This window comes from Culicoides brevitarsis, chromosome 2, assembly GCF_036172545.1.
Source record: "Culicoides brevitarsis isolate CSIRO-B50_1 chromosome 2, AGI_CSIRO_Cbre_v1, whole genome shotgun sequence".
Lineage (NCBI taxonomy): Eukaryota > Metazoa > Arthropoda > Insecta > Diptera > Ceratopogonidae > Culicoides > Culicoides brevitarsis.
This window is the reverse complement of record NC_087086.1, coordinates 20,879,410-20,901,960: the sequence shown is the minus strand read 5'-3', so window position 1 is coordinate 20,901,960 and position 22,551 is coordinate 20,879,410. Positions and strand designations below refer to the sequence as shown.

The following is a 22,551-nucleotide window of genomic DNA, read 5'->3' as shown; positions in this document are numbered from 1 at the left end:
CACGAGGTTAGTAAAATTTTTCACTTATTTAGCAATTTCAATTCTTTTCTAAAAATTTTTTCATTAGGAATAGGAAGGCAAAACAGGTAACTAACAGAGACAGAAGAAGAACGGGAGGATCAAATGGAAAAACATACAAAAAAAGGAAGATATAAGGAAGGGCTCTCAAGACGATGGAACAGATCGCAGAAATTCAGGGTAAGTTATCAATTTCCAGAGAATAAATTGTAATTTGGAACTCTTTTCGGCAATTCTCGTCGTAAAGAGTTCCGTAAATCTTTCATAGGAAGACAAGGCGCAAAATCAAGACGGAGTATCTCTCTATTTATCAAACAAGAGGGGAAACATCGTGAACAACAAGACATCGACCGGAAAATGGGTAAGTTCTTGATACTTTTTAGTTGTAAGCAAGAAATTATCAGCACTTTTCATTGTTAGGGTAGTTTTTAAGTTTTTTTCAGCTAGACTTAAGTTTAGAGCATTTGTCGCTCTAATAGGGATAGATTTTATTTTTTTTTTAATTAGGGAAAGCTTCAATTATTTTTGTAACGGGAATTGTGTTCCTCTTTAGTTTGTAAGGGATTCTGCTCATAGAGCGTTAGGTAGTTTTTTAAGTTTTCGCAGGGAATCGAAAAGTGCTTTATAACTCAGGTTAGCTAGGTTCTTTCAAAAAAAAAAAAACAGAAAGAACTCTTGGGCAGCATTTGGGAATAATTTCCCTCATATTGCCTTTTCTTGAAAGCTTTTATAATGAAATGCTCAAAAAATGTCACTTTAAGATGACTATTAAAAACGATCTTTAACATTAAATAGAAAAAAAAAACACAAAAAATAAATCAAAGCACCTTGACCGTATATGTCGGCTGGAGTAAATACTTCAAAAAATATTTAACGTAAAATATATATATAATAACAAAATTAAACTCAGAGCGAACGAAAAAGGTAAATATTATCTTTCTCAAAAAGAAAAATATTCGTTCGTACAGAAGATGCGCCATACCATAGAAAAACATTGTATTTAATGATAATAATAATATTTGGTATGTATATAAAATGTATGCCCAGGTCATTAGTAGATTAACCACGAGCTGTATATTTACATAATTTACTGAAAAAATATCATCGTTTTAAAGGAACATTTTTCTGTTTGTGCAAGAACGTTGTGTTACTTTCGTTTTTTTTCTATAAAATATTTTTATTAATACCAGAGTATTGTTTTGTTAGATGAAAATTTGTACAAGCATTGAAATATAAAGTTTAATTTTTGTTCCGGAAGTGTTTCGAATATTTTTAGCAAAGCATATCAAATATGTATTGACACCTCTTTTATGCATGTTTACATTGAAGCATGAAAAATTTTATCAAACCCAATATTTATTTTTTGTTTTCGGATGCGGTATTTTTGATGCGTACGCTACATCCTCTTTTTCTAATCTCACCCCGTACGAATGTGAGTAATTTTTCATTTGAATTTGTTTTTTTTAACGGACCGAAATAAAATCGTCTAAAATTAAAACATACATAAAAAATAAACAACAAGACTAAAAACCGCACTTTTTCATCTGACACAAATTTACAAAGTAAAACATTTACATTTCATTAGCAGCTTAGTTAACATTTTTCAAGCTTAAAGGTATACGCGTGTTTGTACACTCATCCAAATTCGTAAATCCCCAATAAAATAATGATTTAAAATGATCAATATTTGGGCATTATCCCGTCTGTATGTTCGGACGAGAGAGTCGTGTGTGCGTTTGTGGTATATGGATCAAAAATTACACCACAGGCATATTCATAATAAAATATTTAAAATTAAATTGTTGTTGTCATAATTATATTACTTAATAAATAACCATTAATTATATTACCGCGCTCATATATTTTTCGATTTATAATTATTATTATTTTTGGGATGTAACAAACATTCATAAATTCACAGGAAATGCGACAGAAATGAGTGGAAAATTCATAAAATATGCATTTCTCATACGTACGGTGGAAAGTTTGTTGTAAAATTTTTCGTATATTCTCTACTTATTTTATGATGATGCACATTTCAGCGTCATCATCATCATCATTATGATTATTAGTAACATTAATTATGCACGTATAATGTGGAGTGTGTATTATAGAAAATTCAATGGAAAATAGAATAATTACGATTATCATGATTTAATTGATTCAACAGATTTATTCGGATTTGTCGGTAATTTTTCGGTAATGATTTGAGTAAATTCATTATTAAAATATTAAAATGAAACAAAAACATTTTTATTTTTTAAACTTTCTCTATAGAGATTTTGATTTTAAAGTTTTAAGTAATTTGAATGCTTCCTGATCTCTTTTTGCTGTAAAAGTTGATATAATCCGACACAAAGTCGACAATGAACCAGCTAGTTCACCTAAATAATCCCTTAAAACTCTTTCCACCTTATTTTCTTTGTTTCCTTACATTTTGTAAAATTAAAGGATAAAAATGCAAAAAAAAAATTCACAACAAAAAAAAAATATAAAGATTCTTTAACAAGAAATCATCTTTGAATATATAATTATGTGTCGTGTATAGTAGTGGGCTTATCTACGGTCTTGTGATGCTAAAAATGTACAATAAAAGGACGAACAAGCATTAAAAGTGGAATTTAAATTATTTTTTACGTTCAAAATCCATTTGCACGCGAAAGGATGGGACTGTAGTAAAGGACTATGTACCTACTATTAAAAAATAAAACTCAAAACGACACAATTTTACGAACATTGTAAGATTATATTGTAATTAGAATCGTTTATGTAGACAAATTCTGGTTCAGTTATTTTTTGCTCGCATTTTTTTTTTTGCATTATAAAATGAACGGAGGAAAAAATGTTTAAAAAGGATTTTCAACAATTATCCTGATTTGCCTTTTTCATGCGCTTTCACAAAAATATACATCAAATAGTTGTCGTGTAGTTCATTTAATGGGTTTATAAAATTTTAGGAATTTGGACAAATTGTTCGTTCGCGAATTACTCTTATCTCAATTTTGTGAAAAAAAAAATTATTTTAAATGGAGATGGAAAAAGGATAAAAGGAAGGAAAATGATGTACAATTAAGATGAATAGCGCGTGCTAAATTGATAAAAATCTGTTTCCAGTTGTGAAATAAAGTTCACAATTATTACTATTATTAACACCCCTTTATTTCTTCCGTTATTTCAGTGTTCCAAATATTTTCTCGAAAAACGGATGGTAATTGTTCATCCTTGCCTGCTGTCCTTTTTTTCTCTCTCTGTTTCAGTGTTATTATCGTCAAAATAATAACAAGTCAACAAAAACAAATTTTTGTACATTTATTATCTTTATATTATTATCGGGATTAAGAGCAATGAATCCTAATAAAAATCCTTTTTATTATTATGAAAAATTTTTGTTGTAGGTGCGAGTCGGATCCACTTAAAATACTTTCGAAACATTTAATTGCAGACAATTTAATCGTTGGACGGATTTTTGCTGGCTAATTGTTGCCAATAAAACTTTTTACTTGATTAAATTGTCCTAATTCCGGTTGGAAGTGTTTGTGCGTAGTGAAACATATGCTAAGTTGGCAGCAGCCAGGCCAAAAGAAGATGCTACATAAAATAGGGTAATGAGGTGTGAAGTCTCCGATAAAAGAAAGGGGTGGATGGAATGGAAGTAATTCTGTGTGACTAAATGATGTTGTGTCATTATTATTGATGAGTTCCGTGATCTAAACGAGAGGCTGTTGAAAAATGCCAAAAATATTTTTAAATTAAGAAAACTTTTTTTTTTAGATAAATCTAATTTCCAGACGAAAAACATATTTTTTCAGTCGCTTTTAGCATAATTTAATACAATTTTTATTTTATATTTTTTCTGATAATAATCTGCACGTTCAGTATAAATTGCATTGTCTGGCTTCCTCTGCCGCCGCCGCCGCTTGGCATTCATTTTTAAAACAAATATTAGACCGAAAAATAAAATCAAACCTATATTTAACTTATTATCAAATAAATTTATATTGTGTATGTATACAACTAAAAACATGCAAAAAATATTCATAAAAAAATAATTCATTCAATTTAGCGGAGCACAAAAAAACTCGCGAGAATGATGATGATGATGATGATTGTGAATGAATGAAAGCAGACAAAAAATGTGTGAATATAAACAAGTGATTATTTTTTTTGTTGTCGAGCTTCAACATAAAAATGTTAGGTGTATGCAAAAATTCGCTTTTTTTTAGAACAAGTTGAAACACGATTAAAGGAGATCAAGAGGAAGCGATAAAAATCTCGTGGCCCAGCAGCCGTTATGAATTATTGCTCTGTTTCTGCCATGTACATGGAGCGCCAAGTCAATATTAATCGTGAACACATGTTCCAACATTGCGCAAAAAATTTATATTATATTCAAATATGACCTCTAATACATTTTGACACACAAGAAATGCATTCAAATCCTATCTGTTACGTGTTTTGTGAGTGTTTTTCATATTTTTTAAAAAAATCTCTCAAATATTTATATCGTGGAGTGTAAAGTACGTGCTGGGGATCAAGAGCAGCAATAAGTTGGAGTAACATTTGTGAGCAACAAACAAACACAAAAAAATATGCACATGTTATTGTTCACACATGAAACGTGGATCCCAAAAATATAGCTACCAAAAATATTTACAAGATGTTTATGGCACGCATTTATTTTTTTGTTGCTAGTTTTTTAGGGGATGAATCTTTTTTTTTGTGTGTGGTTTTATGACTCATATTTTGTGTTTAAGCTTTCTCCTTTTTGAAAAAGAAAAAAAAAATACATAAAAGAAAGGCTCGTTAAACCTAATGGCCCGGCTTTTAATTCACATCTCATAAAAAAAGACGCAAGAAATTCACTTAAATGTCTGAGTTAATTTCCTTTTTGATTAATGTTTTACATAAACGGTCCGTACAAACTCACATCATCATAACAGACCATCAAATTATTCGCGTAAATGATATGCCACTGCATGCCGACCGCCGTCGCTTCGTGATGATCATCATATCGCATGACGTGCTGTTGTCTGCCTCCCAATAAAATAATAATAATTTTGTAAGTAACCTCTCTCTCTCTTTGATATGCGTCTTTATTCAGTCACAACATCAAGCGAATATCATATCGCGCATCATCATCTCCATCGTCGTCGTCGTCGGGCACACAGACATTAGCATTAAAGATTCAACAACAACAACGATTCCGCAACATAAACAGCACATTTATCGTCTTGTTGATCCAAGTAAAGTAAGCGCACAAGGAGCAATAAAGGGGAGGGCATTTTGTTAAAACGGTTTTCCCTTTTTTCTGTTGTTTTTTTTTCTGTGCGCGAAATGTAAGTAACACAGCCCCGGGGTTGAATTTATTCCGTGGAGGAACAGGTCAGTTTATTGTCGGCACGGGTGAGTGTCCTCGGACAACGCTGCGAAACTGCCAAGTGCCTACTCACCCCATCGGGAGATAAATTGTGATGAAACCATATTTTATATTCATTCATGGCACACTTGGATTTTGGCAGAGACTCTGCGTTCTTTTTTGTTCCTTTCTCCTCCTTCCTTCGTATTTATTATTTATTTATGTTTCTGATACCTCTACCAAAGGAGGATTATGCCCTTGCTTTAACCAAACATCAAACAAGGGATTATGATTATAGTTGTGTGTTTAGACAACAAATTTATTTTTGTGTCTTCTTACGTGTATTTCGGTACTACTAACAAGCAAACCAAGGGAGCAAACGTTTTTTTCTCTCTAATTTTTATTTAAATAGAATTTGACTTTTGATTGACTTCATTATCTCTGTTCAAAGCCTCACATGTTTTTTTCATTTGTAGAGTTAATCGCCGCAGGATCGGATGTATTTATATTTTTATTATTTCTTTCCATTGATTTTTATCTTCGAATCTTTTTTTTTATCGTGTCTCATCTCCATGTCCAGTCCGCATGTTATTGGCCAACAACCAAAAAGCATTTTGCAAGAAAGAACTTATCTGAAGTAATAAATAATACAAATTATTAAGTGAAAAATGTTATGCGATAATAAAAACAAGGCAATAAAACACAAGAGAAAAAAAAACAATGAAATTATTTATTGTTATTTGCATGCCATCGCCTTTGCTTGTTATTATTTTGAAACAAGTTAAGTATATGAAGAAATATATGTTATTATAAATATTATTAATAATAATCACAATAATCAACAACTATCCGCATAATGGTCGCGCGATTCGATAAGGAAGCTGTCAAAGCGAGACCTCACACCTTATATTTAACTTTTAGCGAAAAAAATCCTCACAGCCACGCTTATCAAGATTCATCTATAACTCATGAGTATACAGCGTGTATCAGATTTCAATAAATAATATTATTATTATTTTCTGTTTAAAAAATGTAAAAACAAAAAAGATTGTAAATAATGAGATGCTTGAGATGCTGTGCGTGTAAAGTCGTAAAAAAAGTGTATGACGGAGAACGAATAATGAAGTGAAGAAGGTAAAAATTAAGGTGAAAACAGGAGGTGCAACAAAACACTTTTGTTTTGTTCTTTTTTTCTTGCAGTTTTACACGAGACAAGGCGTTTTTTTTTGAGTTTTTCGTTTTTAAGTGTTAATTATATCGCATATGAGATGAATTTTTGATGCAGCTATGCAACAAAAATGCAGTTCTGGAACGTTGGCTAAAAATATTTTTAAACAAAATGTATTTTTTGAGAATTTTTGTAGTACATTTAAAATTTTAGGCGAATAAATTTAACATTTTCGATTTTTTGTCCCATCAGATTTTGAATTTTGTTTTAACGTTTTTTAAATGTTAAACGATATATATTTTTACATTGAACTAATTTAATTCATACTATTTTCAAATTATAGCTAAAATTTTATTAAATTTAAATTCTTAAGAATTTTTGATAAAAATTAACGTCCTTTTTTGCGTCTGAATGTCAATTCGTTTTTTATGATTTTAAAGAAATTTGAAGAATTGTTGTTTTTTCGATCAAAAAATTCTAAAATATTTAAAAAAAAATTAATATTTTATTCTTCTCCTTGAATTTTTTCAAGAACAAAAAATCGGAGGGAAAATGGCAAAAATTGAAATAAACAAATTTAATCGCCTAAAGTACATAAACTCAAAATTTTATTTCTTTTTAAATTAAGGCACAGCAATTTTATCACAATATTTTAATCGTTCACATATGATAACTCTTTTAATATATTATCAACATTTATCAAGGACTGCCTTTTCGGCATTAACCTTAATTATCGCAATTTTTTATCTCCTTCACCATCATTTTGTATCATTTTTGTTTTGTTTAAACTTTTAAAAATTGGCAGAAATAACCGACTTAATTAAGCAAAGAACCATCTTTTGGATGTGTTCCATTTCGTTTTATACGTGAGCCAAGAGAAAGAAATCAATTAATATTATTTTTTTTTACCATACAAGACACAACTCCCAACAGAGTTGTACATATAGCTGGAATGCTTTCGAAAGATTGATAATTTGTTTGTTTCTAATCGTATGTGTTGTTGGCTTTTATGTTAATCCGACAATTTATAAAAAGATTTCTTTTTATGGATTTTTATACAAATCCATATAGAACGTCGGAGCGAGATTCTTCCATTGTGTTGTGTGACAGACAGCGACGCGTACATTATGGGATGGAATGTTTTATGTGCGTCGTAAAAATTTCAACGTAAATCTAATGGGAATGTGTCTAACTGTCTTTTGTTGGATAAAAAAAGCACTCAACATATCTAATTGACAAAATAATTAAGATAGTAGATCCAGATTTAAAAGTGTTAAAAATATATGGAAGTTGTTTATGGGTTCGGGGAAAAAGAGACACGAAAGAACGAGCTAGAAAGAGAAATAAATGAATCAATTGTAAAAGATAAATCGACATAGGTGCTTTTTTATTGATGTGCTCGATGTAGAACGCACGACTGCTTCCATCGCATGAATTTTCTTCAAACACGTTTTTATCACTGACATTGTTTTTATTTTTTTCTCCTTATATTTTTTTTATATCAGAACACAACATACACTTGTCACACGACGACATCGAAGCATGACTGACGAATCTTTATCGAGTTTACGAGTATTGTTTTTTTTTTATAAAAAAGGCATCCGTTTGTTTGCCTGATTTATAGTAAAGCACAATAAAAAAAGAGACAATAAAAATAAAATTAATCTATTGATCCATTTGGGAGAACGAGATCATGATCATCGGGCGAAATCTCCACACTAATTTATGGCACAACAGGGATTTACTCACTACTTTTTAGAGATACAAAAATGGGACCAGATGTCCTCAAACTATCCCGTTATCCCTTTTTACACAAATATGATTATGAATATTGATCGTTGTAGTACATGAAATATGACCTACATCCACATGCATGGTGAAAAAAGAAATTTAAATGACAATTAAAGTTGCAATTCCCGATACGCTGCCAGCATGCACCCCTCTAAAAAAATTCTAAAATTAGGCAGATAGACATAAATGACGACATTTATTACAACAATACACACAATGGGTATTTAAGGTGGCTTAGATGTGCCAAATGTTACCTTTTTTGTTGTACGAAGTAAAGTTTATGAATGAAACATTTGTCACCCGAATGTCTTTCTGTGTGCAAAGTCCTTGTGTGCGTAAACGTCAGACACTCCTCGAGGAGATCATCTTGCGTACATATAAAACATAATAAACTGTTACAAAATGATTGCTTTGAAATTTTAGCACTTACGTTTATTATTACCCTGGCGATGTGATGGTGTGGTGTACAGTTACAATTACGTTTATTATACAAATTTAGTATTTTACAACAAAAACATCGTCGTACAAAGAAACGGGAGGCGTGCAAGAACGTTTTAAAGTATAAGGAACATGCAACATTTAATAGCCGGATTTAAACATTTATGTCTGTTTATTCGAATGGTACGTTGTTGTGTACATGCAAACACATTTTATAGCCCACAATATTCAATTAAAGCAGGAAAAAGTTTTTTTTAAAGCGCGAACAATTCATGGCAGTAACACTCTCAATTTCGCCTCTTGTTATACATCGAGCGCGCTCCTTTTATGATATTATAAACACAACTACTGTAGATATTCCTAGCAAAATGTTTTTAAGTACAATCATAAAATATAAGAAGAGTGAAGAAAATAGCTTCATCTGATGTTTGTATGTTTCGAAACCACAAGACCCGCGTGCAGACGGTCTCTTCTCTTCTCCTCAAGTGCCATTAAAATTGTTATAATTTCGTTTCATTCATTACTTTTTCGTCGTTTTCTCCCGTCTTATTCACTTAAGACTGTTAAGTTGAGATGCTCGGTAGGTGATCCCGAAGATTTATGCCTTTTCTTGTAATTTTTTAATGAGCTTGCTAATAATCTGGCAGTAAAATGACGAATAAAATACAGTGGAATATGTAGCAAAACAATACAATTGTTAGTTAAAAAGTTAGAAACACACATGACATGTTAATTAAATGTTATTAAATAGGCATTTATGGCGTTTTTATGATAAACACCAAGTACTCATGTTTTTTTCATATTTTTTTACTGTTATTTCCACGCGACAATTTTCAAACAAACTGCCTGAGAGAATCAACATCGTAGACAACATCGTAAAACAGGGAAATCTCTTTCCGCACATCGCCTTCTAATGAACTCAATTGCAAAAATAAAAAAAAAATTGCCAAAACAAAATCCCAAAAAAAAAAAAAAATCTGTTTCATGTCTGCACACCAAGAAAAATAGTAAAGTACCAATTTATAAGTCAACTCACGTTTTATTTGCTTATGTAAACAGAGGCTGATGATACCCGAAGATTTTGCACATGATTTTTATTTTATTTTATTACGTTTAGAGCTGTGTAAATGACTCAAGACGGGAAAAGCGGCTAATGCGGTGACGAAAGAAAAATGAGGAGAGAAAAGAATTAAAGTACCAAAGTTTTATTTTTTCAAATAAAAAAAAAAGAAAAGTGAATTTAAATTCTGATTAAATGAAGAGAAAAGAAAGAAAAGACAAAACCCAAAATTATTGTTCGTCTTATTGTGTAAGCCGTGAGTTATTACAGTCAAAGGTGAAGATTAGTTAAGTAAGTTTGATGTTGTTTACTCAGATTTAAATTTATCACTTTCTTGTAGGTAGGCACCGATGACTATTGTTGTTTTGTTTTGTTTATGAACGTATTGTCATAGAGGAAGAACAGAAACGCTTCGTTTAAGTCTAATGTCGAATGCATTAGAGACGAATTTACAGAGATCAACTGGGATATTTTTATCATCATTTATAGTCAACGCAGTTTGTACTCGAGTAAACAGAGAGAATCAGTTTTGCGTAAAAGAGTCAATCTGACATTTTCTACGAAAAAAAGTTTCATTCTAAGGCCGCTTCAATTTTTTTTGTCTCATGTTTAATTTTCCGAATTAAACGAACCAAATAAAAAAGTTACAGTTCATAATTTTTTAAGAAATTAAAAAAAATCATTTTGATTAAATGATTCAAAATTTAGATATTTTTTTATCATACATGTCTGCGAAATTTTTTAACGTGATTTTTTAAAAATATTTTTCGATTTTTTGTTTTACAAAATTTCTGAATTAAATTTTTAAAATTGAAATAAATTTTTATTAATTAGGTAATTAAAATTATTTAAATTTAGTAATTTTATAAAAAAAAAGTATTTCAAAACTTTTTTCTTTTTTCATTTAGAAAAAAAAATTAAGAATTTCGAAATAAATTTGAAGCGGCCTAACTACCAAACATATGGTTTGTCGTAAGCATGAAAAAGACAACATCAGTGTTTTTCTATCTTGTTTATTTTCTTTACTTTCTTTTATTTTATTATTATTATCATATTATTCGATTGTTCACTTCGTACGGCAGGCATCACTAGTTCAGAACTAAACTTCTTATGTGATGAGATACATCGAGAGATGAATAAGAAGACGACGACGACGTGTCAAGAATCCAAATAGTATTGCATTACACATGAAATTCATACATTATTTCGGCGGAGGAAAAACAAGAGAGAGGAAAGTGAAATGTTTAGGAGGAGATCAAGAAAAATATTTTCATGCGTTACACGGAGCATATGTTGTTGTTGTTGTTGTTATGGCGATAAAAATGTTAAATTTAGCATATAAATTGTTCTTCGTACAAAAGACACACGCATCTTAATTAACCCTTTTTTCTTTATTATTTACAGCGGTGTAATGACAACGGTACGGAGGAGACGAAGAAGCGATGCGACTAATAATCTCATAGTTGTAGTTGTCGCCTGAGGAGTGTTAAACGAATTAAATTAATGAAAAGGGCAAAAGTATCATGTTATATGATGTGTTATTATTATTACTCATGGTGGTAATTATTTTGTTGCCATACACTTGAAGTTACGTGAAATACAGAAGTGAACGAGAAAAGCAATTTAAACATGTTCAAAGGTGTTCAAGTAAATCAAGTATTTTCAAGTGTACGGCAACACAACTTTGAATTAAAAATAAAGGTAAAAGTGATTTATCTCTTGTAATTTGCAATTATTTCAGGGTAAACAAGCTTTTCAGTGAATATGAAGGAAAAAAAAGCATAAAATTCTTTGAAGCAACTCATCTGTAACCTTTGAAAAACCCCGTTATCTGTTCCATACATTAAAGCAAGTGCCGCAAAAAAGACAACAAAGAGGTCTGCGAGACAAACATTAATTAAAAGAGTGTTGACGATTATAATAAACACTTAAATAACAAGCCACTTCCCTTCGCAGTCGTCGTTTCTCGTACTACATTATGCCACAAAATCGTGCTTGCACATAGAAACGCGAACACTTAACCTGTTTTTCATGCATGGGAAAAAAATCTACCACCGCACACGTACAAATTCATTAAAAAATTCTTGTAATATCCACACACTTCATCATCTTCTACTTATATTCTTATTATTAAACGTACTACTAGCACAACATTCGACCTCTATTTATCATTTTTCTCATTTAATATAAAAAATCCCAAGGATTAAACAAGAGTTTTTCATATGCTTTTTTGTCATTTCCCTCCGTTTTTCGCTTGCGATGTGCCCAAGTTGGCGAAGTGAAAAAAAAAGAAGAGAAAGAAAAAAAATATTAAACCACTTTAAAATATATTGTGTGTTAAGGACTTTTGACACAACTGTTTTAATTAAATAAAGGAATATTTTTCACAACACAATCGCGCGCTCAAGTTTTTTTTTGTGTTGTATCAACCAAGTAACCGTTGTAAGTAAAAGTATGACAGGTGCCGCGTGTACGATTCTCTGGCGATATTTCATCATAATTTATTGCATTTTTCTGAGGACGTTTTTCACTTCTTCGTTTTTTTTCCGCTGTATTCTCTGGATACCTCAACGATTGAAGCAATATCGGATGAGTAATTGATGCAATTTAAAACATTTAATAAAAAATTTTTGTGACACCTCCTCGATTCCTCTACTTTGTAATGTGTATGATAAAGTGAAGTGGCGGCGGTTTTGAAAATTTTCCCATTCAAAAATCACTTTTGATATAATCTCGTGGAGCTTAGAGGCAAAGATGTTTGTTAAATTACTCATAAAAGTGTTAGAATGGATTAAACTCGTTATTTGTAACCCTAAAATTTGAAATTTTCTTCTTGTGCGACAAACAACAACAATATAAGAGACACGAGAACAGACAAGAAAAGACCACACGACCATATTTTATACTTAAAACTTTATAAATTTTATATATTCTATTATAGCATAAAATAAACGGAGAAATAGTTAACGCTCTTGTACAGTTTTTGCGTTTGTTTCTTCGTTTTTTCACTCCGGAGCCGCACATACCGAAGGGTACGGATGTAAAAATGACATTTATTCATCTAATTTTGTCTGCGGCATATAATCATTATAATAGAAATGAGACATTTTAATGCCACGAAGAATATAATGTATTTTAGGCAGACCCGATCTTGGAAGAAACTCATACCCGTGTTTAAAGTTGGAAATTTTTTGCCAACAAAATGTTTGAGGATTAAGCAAATTGTTTCTTTTTCCGCATCAGAGACCTTTTTAACGTCAGTCTCATGTTATTTTTTCATTACAAAAATATAATAATAATAACGAATATATGCGCAAATCCTTTTAAAATCTTATAAGATCAGTGATAATCTAGGGTCGATTGTGCGAACATGCAAAAATTACGTAAGAAACATTTAACATGTCGTCTTACAACATGAACAAGAAACTGCGGATTATAATATTTTAACCGCTATATTAATGAGGTCTATTGTTCATTGTCGTTAAATTCGAGACATTAAAGTCGGGTACTGTGTTATTATAAAAATATGCTACAAATGATTTAAAATTTCCTATTTTTCATGAAATTTTAATGAAAAGAAGGAAAAATAATGGTACAAATATGTTAAATTAATAATTCCAGAAATATAAAATGAATCATGTTATCAAACAAAAGCGCTTTATTCACTGACGTGTGTGTATTTACATACAAAATATTTTATTATTAACATTTTTTGTTTAAAAATAATTATTATTATTAACATGCAATATGTGTTTTAAATATATATATAACGTATGTTTCATTATCTGGGTGATGCGTATGTGATGAAATTCCCATTCATCCTTTGCACAATATTTTTCCCATTCATTATTATCATCGTCACCCAGACAAAATTTTGATTTATTTATATGCTCTCTCTCGCTCTCTTGAATAAAATATGAAACTCATTAATGCTATTATAAAATTTTACAGATTATGTATGTTATAATTCTATTGATTCTGTTTCTTTTATGAACAACATCATCATTATATTATCCATCAATTAGTACGGGAGGCATGAAATGAATATTATTTCATTTTACAGCCAGTATTAGAGAAGTGAATTGCAAGAGAAAAAGGGAATTTAAGCCTTTTAAATGGATTTTTGGTCCAATGAGCTTGACTTGCCAGGATAATAGTGAATTAAAACGCATTGAATAGGAAGTCAAAGAGTAGCAATGTGAATTATTTTGATAATAATTTTCTATGTTGATACATTTAATGAAAGAACTGAATGAATAAGCAACCACAAAGTTCTGTGATGAAGAATTGTCTTTCGAAACTTTACCAAAAATTGTTATAAATTGACGAGTTTTGCAAAACTTTTCAATTCATGGTCACAGAAAAGTAAGGAAATTTTCATGGAAAAAGTTTTCACAATTGTCTGTCGTGGCGTTGAATGTTGCTCTAAACGTCCATTTAATAGTCATCTCTATTGAAATGCTTGTCTAGACGTTGCATTCACTCATTCACAACACAATAATTTGTCCGTCAATAACTTATCATCGTAATCATTATAGATGCATTAGATATTGAACGATGAACAAGAAACGCCTTTGATTGACAGAACAATTACTCAGTTTTCTTACAACTTCTTTTTTTTTCCTCAAGTCCGTCGACAACTTCAACCGCAACACGCATTAATAAATGTTGAAGATATGCAATAAAAATTAAAACTGGATTAAGAGACGCGCACTTACTCACTTAAATATACGAAAGATGAGATGATGCATCATTTTCTTAATAAACGTGAATTTATAAGCAATTATAATCGAATAACTGTCTCTTTTAATCCCTACTTCGTTTTCTTCATTTACAAAAGTCGCCTCGTCTCGCGAACATATTTCAAAAAGGCGATTAAATTTTTAAAATTTAATTTTTGTCGAACCCCCTCCGATTTTTTTTTTAATTTTATTTATTTATTCATTTTTTTTTTAATATATTTTTTGTTATAAAATTACCAATTGAAAAAAATTAAAAATAACATTTTTAAATAAAAAAAATTCTGTTGAGATGTAGATGAAAAAATAATTTTTTAAACATTTGACCAAAAATATTTTTTTTTCAAAATTTTTTGTTTAGAAAATTTAATTTTTTAATTCAAATTTGAGAAAAAATAATTAAAATTTAAAAAAAAACTTTAACGTTGAAAAAAATATTTTTTTCTGTGATTATTAAATTCTTAATAGGAACAAAAAATGAAAATATTAAATTTATTCGCCTAATAACGTTTAAAACTTGAAACTCCATTTAGAACATTTAAACAAAGATAAAGATGAGTTATTTGTCGCGAGCAAATGTTTCATTATGTCTCTGTCTCAATATTTTTTTTGCACTTTTAATACTAATTCATTGGGTGGCATCACATGTCTTGTCAACGAGCACCTGACACAAATCTGTTAACGAGTGACTATTTTGAAAAATGACTTTTAACATATTTAGAAATAGAATTGAAACCGCAGATTATCGATCAACTTCATGTATGAACGATAGAAAAATGCCTTGCCCAACACGAAAAAAAAAGTATATTAATAATAAAAACACGCCGCATCCTCCTTCTATTCTCAATGCATGCGACCATATAGACATGTGAAGCATATTCAAACACACTTGAAAACAGTTTTCCGTCGAGTGTCTCTAAGCGACAACAACGACGACTTCACTATAGTAGTCAAGAGGAGCGTATTTTTGATTTACTAGAGTGCCAATTCATGTTTTGTGTCACTCAAATCTTTTGAAAAGTTAAATAAACCAGAGAGAGAGTGTAGTGTGTGCCATCATCTCTCTACTAAATGGAGATCAACAAAGGTAAAATACAAGAGGGGGATATATTTACCGGAATGTTGGCATACGAGCGACGATATTTATCGGAATGCAAAACATATTCTTTAAAAATTTATAAAAATATGCTTCGAAATGGAGTTGGAAGTCACGAGATACGAACATATGAATAATGAAAATCAGTTAAAATTTGTGCATAAATAATGAGGAAGGGATGGATTGTTGCCTAAATGCCAAATGAAAGCATAAAAAGAAAAAAAAACACTTAATTGTGAAGGATGTGTGTCTGTGTTTACGTTAATTTTAAAAACACAACAAAATCACAAGAAGAAAAATATTAAAAGTCTTTATAAATTTTTTACTTAGATTATAAATAAAACCGCAAATGCTGTCTGCATTTTCGTCGTCACACCATTTCAGAGTTCCTCAAGCAGCTGTCCAAGCAGTAACTCGTCACGCATTGAAAAATATTCAAAATTGAATAAATTTGGCATGCACGTTAAACGATATCGCAGCAAAAAAAGTGTCGAGAGAACGATTTTCGTTCAACAAAAGATTTTTTCAATATATTTTATTCTGATAAATATTGCCCCAAGTTGATTTTTTTTTCAACAAAAACCGACCAAAAAAAATATATCAACAAACATTTCACACAAGAAGCAAGAAGATCGTTCGTGTGTCGAATCAATGTTTTAAACAAGAATAACAGATAAAAGGGAAGCTAAATATTGTTTCTTGATTTGCAACACTCAAATCAGTGCTGCAAGACATTTCGTTATTGTTTTCGCATGCGGACTTCTGTGATGTACGAGAAGAAAAGTCCCACGGGGAATATTTATGTTGTAACGTAACCAAAATGGGTAAGAAAAAAAAGTTTTTTTTTCCATTTCTCAAACATATTTTACAGAATGGACACGGGGATGAGGTGAATAATGGATACATAAAATATATTTTTGACAAAGGTTTTAACGGGGAAAACTTGCGAAACTGCCAATCTATGACTTTACGCGTCATTCTCGGAAGAAAACAATTAAGAAAATGGAAACGGAGGAAGAAAATGATATTTCATTCATTTTAACCTTGTTAGATAAATTTATATATATCTCTTTGTAATTGGAAACTTTTTCTCGTAATGTATCGCCTAGATGTTTTCTTGCGGATGTTCGCAGTAATCTGACATTTTTGCTTTTTTAATCCATTATATTTATTAGTAAGACGGGTGACTCAATTACAAGTGACTTATTTAGTTCTCGTACAGGAGAAAGTAGAAAGGGACTAATTGATTATATGGAATTATACTCGTGTCATTAAATAAATACTAGGTAGGAAGAAAAACTTTCTTGCAAAGAAAAAAAAGCTAATTTTCACGAAAATAATCCAAAATGACCGATGACCCACTATCGATCAATTAGGATTATAATTAACAAAACACATTTTCCGCTTCATCTATTTTTTTTTTGTCTATTTCAAATAAATCGTGGCGCATGTTTTTCATAATAATCATCCTTAATTGAAACAGATGACACCTGGTTTTATTCCTACTGTTGTTTTAGCAACTTCAAATTCTCTTTTTCGTGTTCAATTAGCTCTTGTTTTTTGATTGATAAACCAGCAATATTTCAACGCGAAAAAAAGTGTAAAATTTATTGTTATTTTTTTCTGTGACAAAAATTCAGCGTCATGACAACTGTTCATCATTGTCTCTTTTGGCTTTCATATTTTTTAAGCTGGATTTACCCGCGTTCCCTCTTGCAAAACCATATCTCATGCCTATTTAATTAAATCTGTATAATCTTTTGTTTTGTCAATTCATTTAGTCGCGTTGCTTTGCAACGATTTTCATCAGAGCGCTTGACGCCCAGGAAAATTTAGTTTATGGTGACACTGTAGATTCATCTTAATTGAGACGGAATGTTTAATAAAAAAAGAAAGGAATTGTAGGAAAATATTTGGGAATGTTTTATCATAAATTTTTGTCATATTTTTTTCATCTCATTTCATCTCAGTTTAGTCAATATTTTTCGATGAAAAAAATCAAAAAATAATAAAAACAAATTAATTCATGGCAAATCTTTACCCTCTGTTATGTTTTTCTGCAATTATGATTTATTTATTATTAAAATTCAAGAGCAACTTCTACTGATTCTGCCGCATCCATAGCTTCCAATTTGGCAAGAAAGATGAAATATATCATAAAATACGGATAACAATAGACAAACGTTGTTAATTCAAACGAAAAAATTGAATAAATGAATATGTAATTAAATTCAACTTAACATTTCAAGAGGTTACAAATAATAATAATGAAAACACTTTAACTTTGGGTTTTAACAATGTTTTTAATTGGGAAAACGCTTTTATTTTATTCTAATTTTTCCTCCCAATTATGCCGCCCTCGTCGTCGAGAGATATTGCATTCAAATTATATTCCATGTCAAACAATAATAAAATATTTCATGAACAAAGCTAAATGAAGATGAATGGGAAAAATTTTCCTTTTAACGCTGGAACGACTCAAAAAGTTGTCGATGACGGAGAAAATCGATCGAAAAATACCCGAACACGGAAAAATAATAAATATGAATAAATAAATGATGAATGATTATCACCTGATGTCAATGCAATACGGCACCGAAAATAGAGCCAAATGCAAAAAAAAACCAAAACTTTCATTATCCATGTTGAACACAGCAACAATCTGTGCTGTATTATACATGTAGCATGAGAATATGTGGCATTGTTTTAATATTATATATGTTCGTTGTTATTATTAATTTATTATTTATGCTACATTTATATATTTGTTTGGTTTCGGATTTATTTATATTTTTTTTTTCGTCGTTGTTTGGTCGTGAGTGAGTGATGAAACTGATATCCGTGTGCCTTTTTGTGATAGATTTTACCACCGCACTACACATTATTGGCTTTAATAAAATGATCGATTATCGGACATTTATTACTCGAGTATAATGCAAAAATGTACTGTTAGGAGGACGCAAAAATGCTGGAATTGATTATTGACTAAATGAGTGTATAATAAATCAATTTGTAATTTTTGTGTCGATTTCTGTCCATTTTGATAAATTGTTTTTTTTTCTCTTTGTTCGGATGTAAAAAGAACAAACGAGATTTAATTAAAAAATTCTCTCGTATGTGCAAAAATAATAATAATAACTGTACACATGTATCGATTTGGCTTTCAGGATGTAGTATTTATTTAAATATTGCTAAATTTGTTTAATTGTACATGCATAAAAACAGACAAAGATAAATGATTGAAACATGTTGCGTTTCTGTCTAAACACATTTTGAGGTAAAATGAAATGGAATTTAATTAAATCCGAAGAATATATGAAGAAAAAAAAACGGAGTAACATGCAATGAAGACATTTATATTGAGTTAAAACGTCAAGTCGCACGTCTTCATGACTCAAAATAAGGTAAATACACGCCAAGATAATTTCATATATCATAACTTCACAACAGCACACGTCAAATAGTTGAGATAGGTATATTGTGTAGGAAAACTTTATGAAAGAACCACATTTTAAGATCATCATAGCGCACCTTTCTAACGTTATAGTTTTACCTTTGAACGACGCGATGAAATTCATTATTTACTTAGTCATTCAAATTAATTGAAATCTTAAACCGCGCTACCACGCATTTATGAGACAACTTTAAAGTTACCACAAACGAAACTGATGTTGCCTTTGTGGGTTTTAAAAGACAAATTTTCCTGCTGCCGAGAAAGGACAAATTTATTTATAAATATGAATAATTTATCATCGTTCTTTGTTTGATCTGATATCCTTTCTTATCTTTCGCTTTTTTGCTTACATGCACGTACATTAGTAGCCATCGGTCAAAATTATGGGTATTTTATGGAAATATACTGCTACTTCCGCATTCGAATGGGGTGTCGAATAACATTTAAAAACTACCAGCCTTTGTGCTAAATGATTTCCTCTTGTGTGGCATCCAAAAAATTTACATCTTATGGATTATTATTATTCTCCGAGAGAGAGAGGAACGAAAAACGATCAACTCTGTGATTTTTTGTCGACTTTCGTATTTTGGACTGTAAAAAGGACGACAGACGCAAAAAGGACATTTATAATTCTCAACTACCTTTTGACTTTTTTCATGCTGTATCATCGTCATATGTGCGATATGTTTTACATTTAGGTCATTATTTGTCTAACAACATCCCTTTTTGTGTGCGAGTGTGTTATGTGAATGGAAAAAAAGTGAAAGAAAGAAGATGGCACAAAAATATTTTATCTATATTTTCTATTTTTATTGTTATACGATCCGTCCATGATGATCCACAATTGTCCCTTTTCATTCATTTGTAGTGTCACTCTTTTATTTTGCAAAAACACACACACAAGTAACGGAATGCGTAAATATATTTTAAAATTTGTCGACAAAAACGCCTCTGTGTCATGTTTGCTATGATTATCCTTGATCCCTAAACGACGACAAGGCACGCACATTATACCAGCAAAAATGCTAGCCAAACAGACAGAGACAGTTGGTCTGATTTTTAAGTGTTTCTCGGTGTAGATGCCGAGTTTTGGCCGAAAAACCGAAGAAAAACACATGTACAATAAATTTTAAGGATGAGCAATGAATGAACAAGCATCACATAATGTGTGTCTGTCGTTTAAGTTTTATATAATTTATGTGTTTAAAATGAAATGTGACAAATTTTTATATGTTCCTCGTTTTATTATGTACTTTGTGTTTGACTGTGTGTTCGACTTCAATCTAATATAAAATGTTAACGAGAGTACTTTTTAGTTTTTACTAGAGCAGCTTTGGTGCCAGTGTGACTTTGTTTCATTCGAATGACAACCTAATTACGAATAACCAGAAATAAAAGTCAAATGATGTGATTTTAAACTTTTTTCTCGTGGTTTCTATCTTTTGCTATTTTATCATTTGATTAAATTGAACGTTTGCCAAATTGTCTAAAACAAAATGCTCATCCTATGCTATTAACCTCTTACACTTTTTACTCTTGTCTTATAAACTTTTATCACTTTAACAGTTTTTTCTTTTATTGGTTTTTTCGGATTTTAGTGATATTTTTTTGCTAATGCCGCTTTGGAATTTCTAAAATCGAAAAAGACCGTTTTAACTATTTCTCAAGATTTTTTTTTAATTTTAAATATTATTTAAAACTATTTTTTTATTTTGAAAAAAATTTAAAACATAAAGATTGAAATAAATTTAAAGTCGAAAAAAATAAAAATTCTTATTAGAAATTAAAATTTCGATCAAAATATTTTCAAATAATAAATCATCTTTAATCGAATGAGAGTCAAAAGAGCAATTTTCTGCTGAACACTCCGACACATGTGCTCGTTTCGTACCAAATGCGACAAATTTCATGCACTTGCATTCTTGTAATGTTCCGTTCCCCTTTTTTTTGTGTGATGTTCTTCTTCTGACTCTGAACATTTTCGACGTTAGAGGCAAAAAACAAATGTAAAATCAACGCCTTTTTAATTTTAAAAATAAATCATAAACATATTAGTCAAAGAATGGTGCATACACATAATAATTATAAATTCCTTTTATATGCAGAGCATTAGCATTTCTGGCTGAGAGAGAGACATAAAAATAACAACAGATGTGTTGAAACAATTGACCCAAAGTGAAAATTATGATTTTTAATGTTCTCTTTTATGCAAATTAGCGTGATTAATCGTTCAAGTCGTGCATTACATTTTCTGAAGAAAAGGCGTGGAATGCCATTGGGCACTTGCAGGTGCTTTGTAATTTCAAAAAAAATGAGCATTTATATTGACAATTCTATTGACAAAGAAAGTCATCAAAGAAAAATCAATATTGAATCTGTTCGAAAATACACTTGAGACGCCTTCATAGTCAAACATTGTGCCCGTCCTCAAAGCAAATATCACCGGTAGAATATTTATTTGAGATATTTTAAAGAACACTTACCTTTTACAGCATTGAAGACGATGGCAAACAGGATGATGTTCATGATGAAACTGCATCCATTTTTTACGGACATTTTTATACAAATTACTTCTATTTATTTATTTACTCAATTTAATGATAATAATGATGATGCCGCCGACGTCCTTTGTGGCAGGGAAATTTTTTTGTGCGGAGTTTTCTTTTTATTTTGCGTACTTCTCCGAACCAAATTATTTTTATTATTAATTTATTTAACGTTTATAACTTTTTTCTGCCAAGGTAGGAATATTTTTTTCTTCCATTTTTTTTATTTTTCACTTATTTTCATGGTATTTTTGATGTTTGTTGGTTTTTCTCTCTCTAAGTTTTTTTTCTTCTATTTATTTATGAAGTAAATGTTGCAGCAAAATGTTCGGCAATCTGAAAGAAAGAAGAAATAGAACTGAATCAGTATGTTAAATGATCCAAATCATTTGACAAATCATATGTTTCCTTAACGTTCGAGCAATTTCACCGTACTACAGAAAACTGTATGGAGGAAAATTATCCAATTTTCTATATTTTATGTCTTCCGATGAATGAAGATGTTGATGATGCAAGTGGAATATTTTTTTAGTGTTCCTGTTTTTTTCACGTCGCTTCTTCTTCTTGCTTGTGCAGCAAGTGTAATAAGTGGGTAATATTAAACTTTAGACACCTGCCTCGGTGAATCAGATACAAGATTCGGTTTGTAATAAAAGTCTTCTCAAAGTTATGTTTCTCGTTTAGGCCGCTCCAATAATATTTTTTCCTTCTCTTTTCAAAAAGTCGAAAAAAAGGCAAAAAAAAAATTAAAATTTCTTGAAAATTACAGTTTTTGACTTATTTTCATAATTTTTCAAGAAATATTTTTAAAAAATTAATTCCAAAAAAAATTCTACTTAAATTAGTATTTTGATCTCGATTTTATCATGGATTTTACTCTCTAAA

The 22,551-nt window shown here is 30.3% G+C and overlaps 1 protein-coding gene across 1 annotated transcript in view; it reads right to left on the bottom strand.

The window, feature by feature from the left end:
- The window catches only part of LOC134828722 (roundabout homolog 2), a 55,528-nt gene extending 33,802 nt beyond the window's left edge, over positions 1 to 21,726 (bottom strand). Inside the window, exon 1 of the mRNA XM_063841707.1 lies at positions 21,604 to 21,726. Coding sequence (XP_063697777.1) covers positions 21,604 to 21,676 — 73 coding nt within the window. The 5' untranslated portion in view covers positions 21,677 to 21,726. The remainder of the gene's footprint in view (positions 1 to 21,603) is intronic.
- Positions 21,727 to 22,551: the final 825 nt, after the last annotated feature.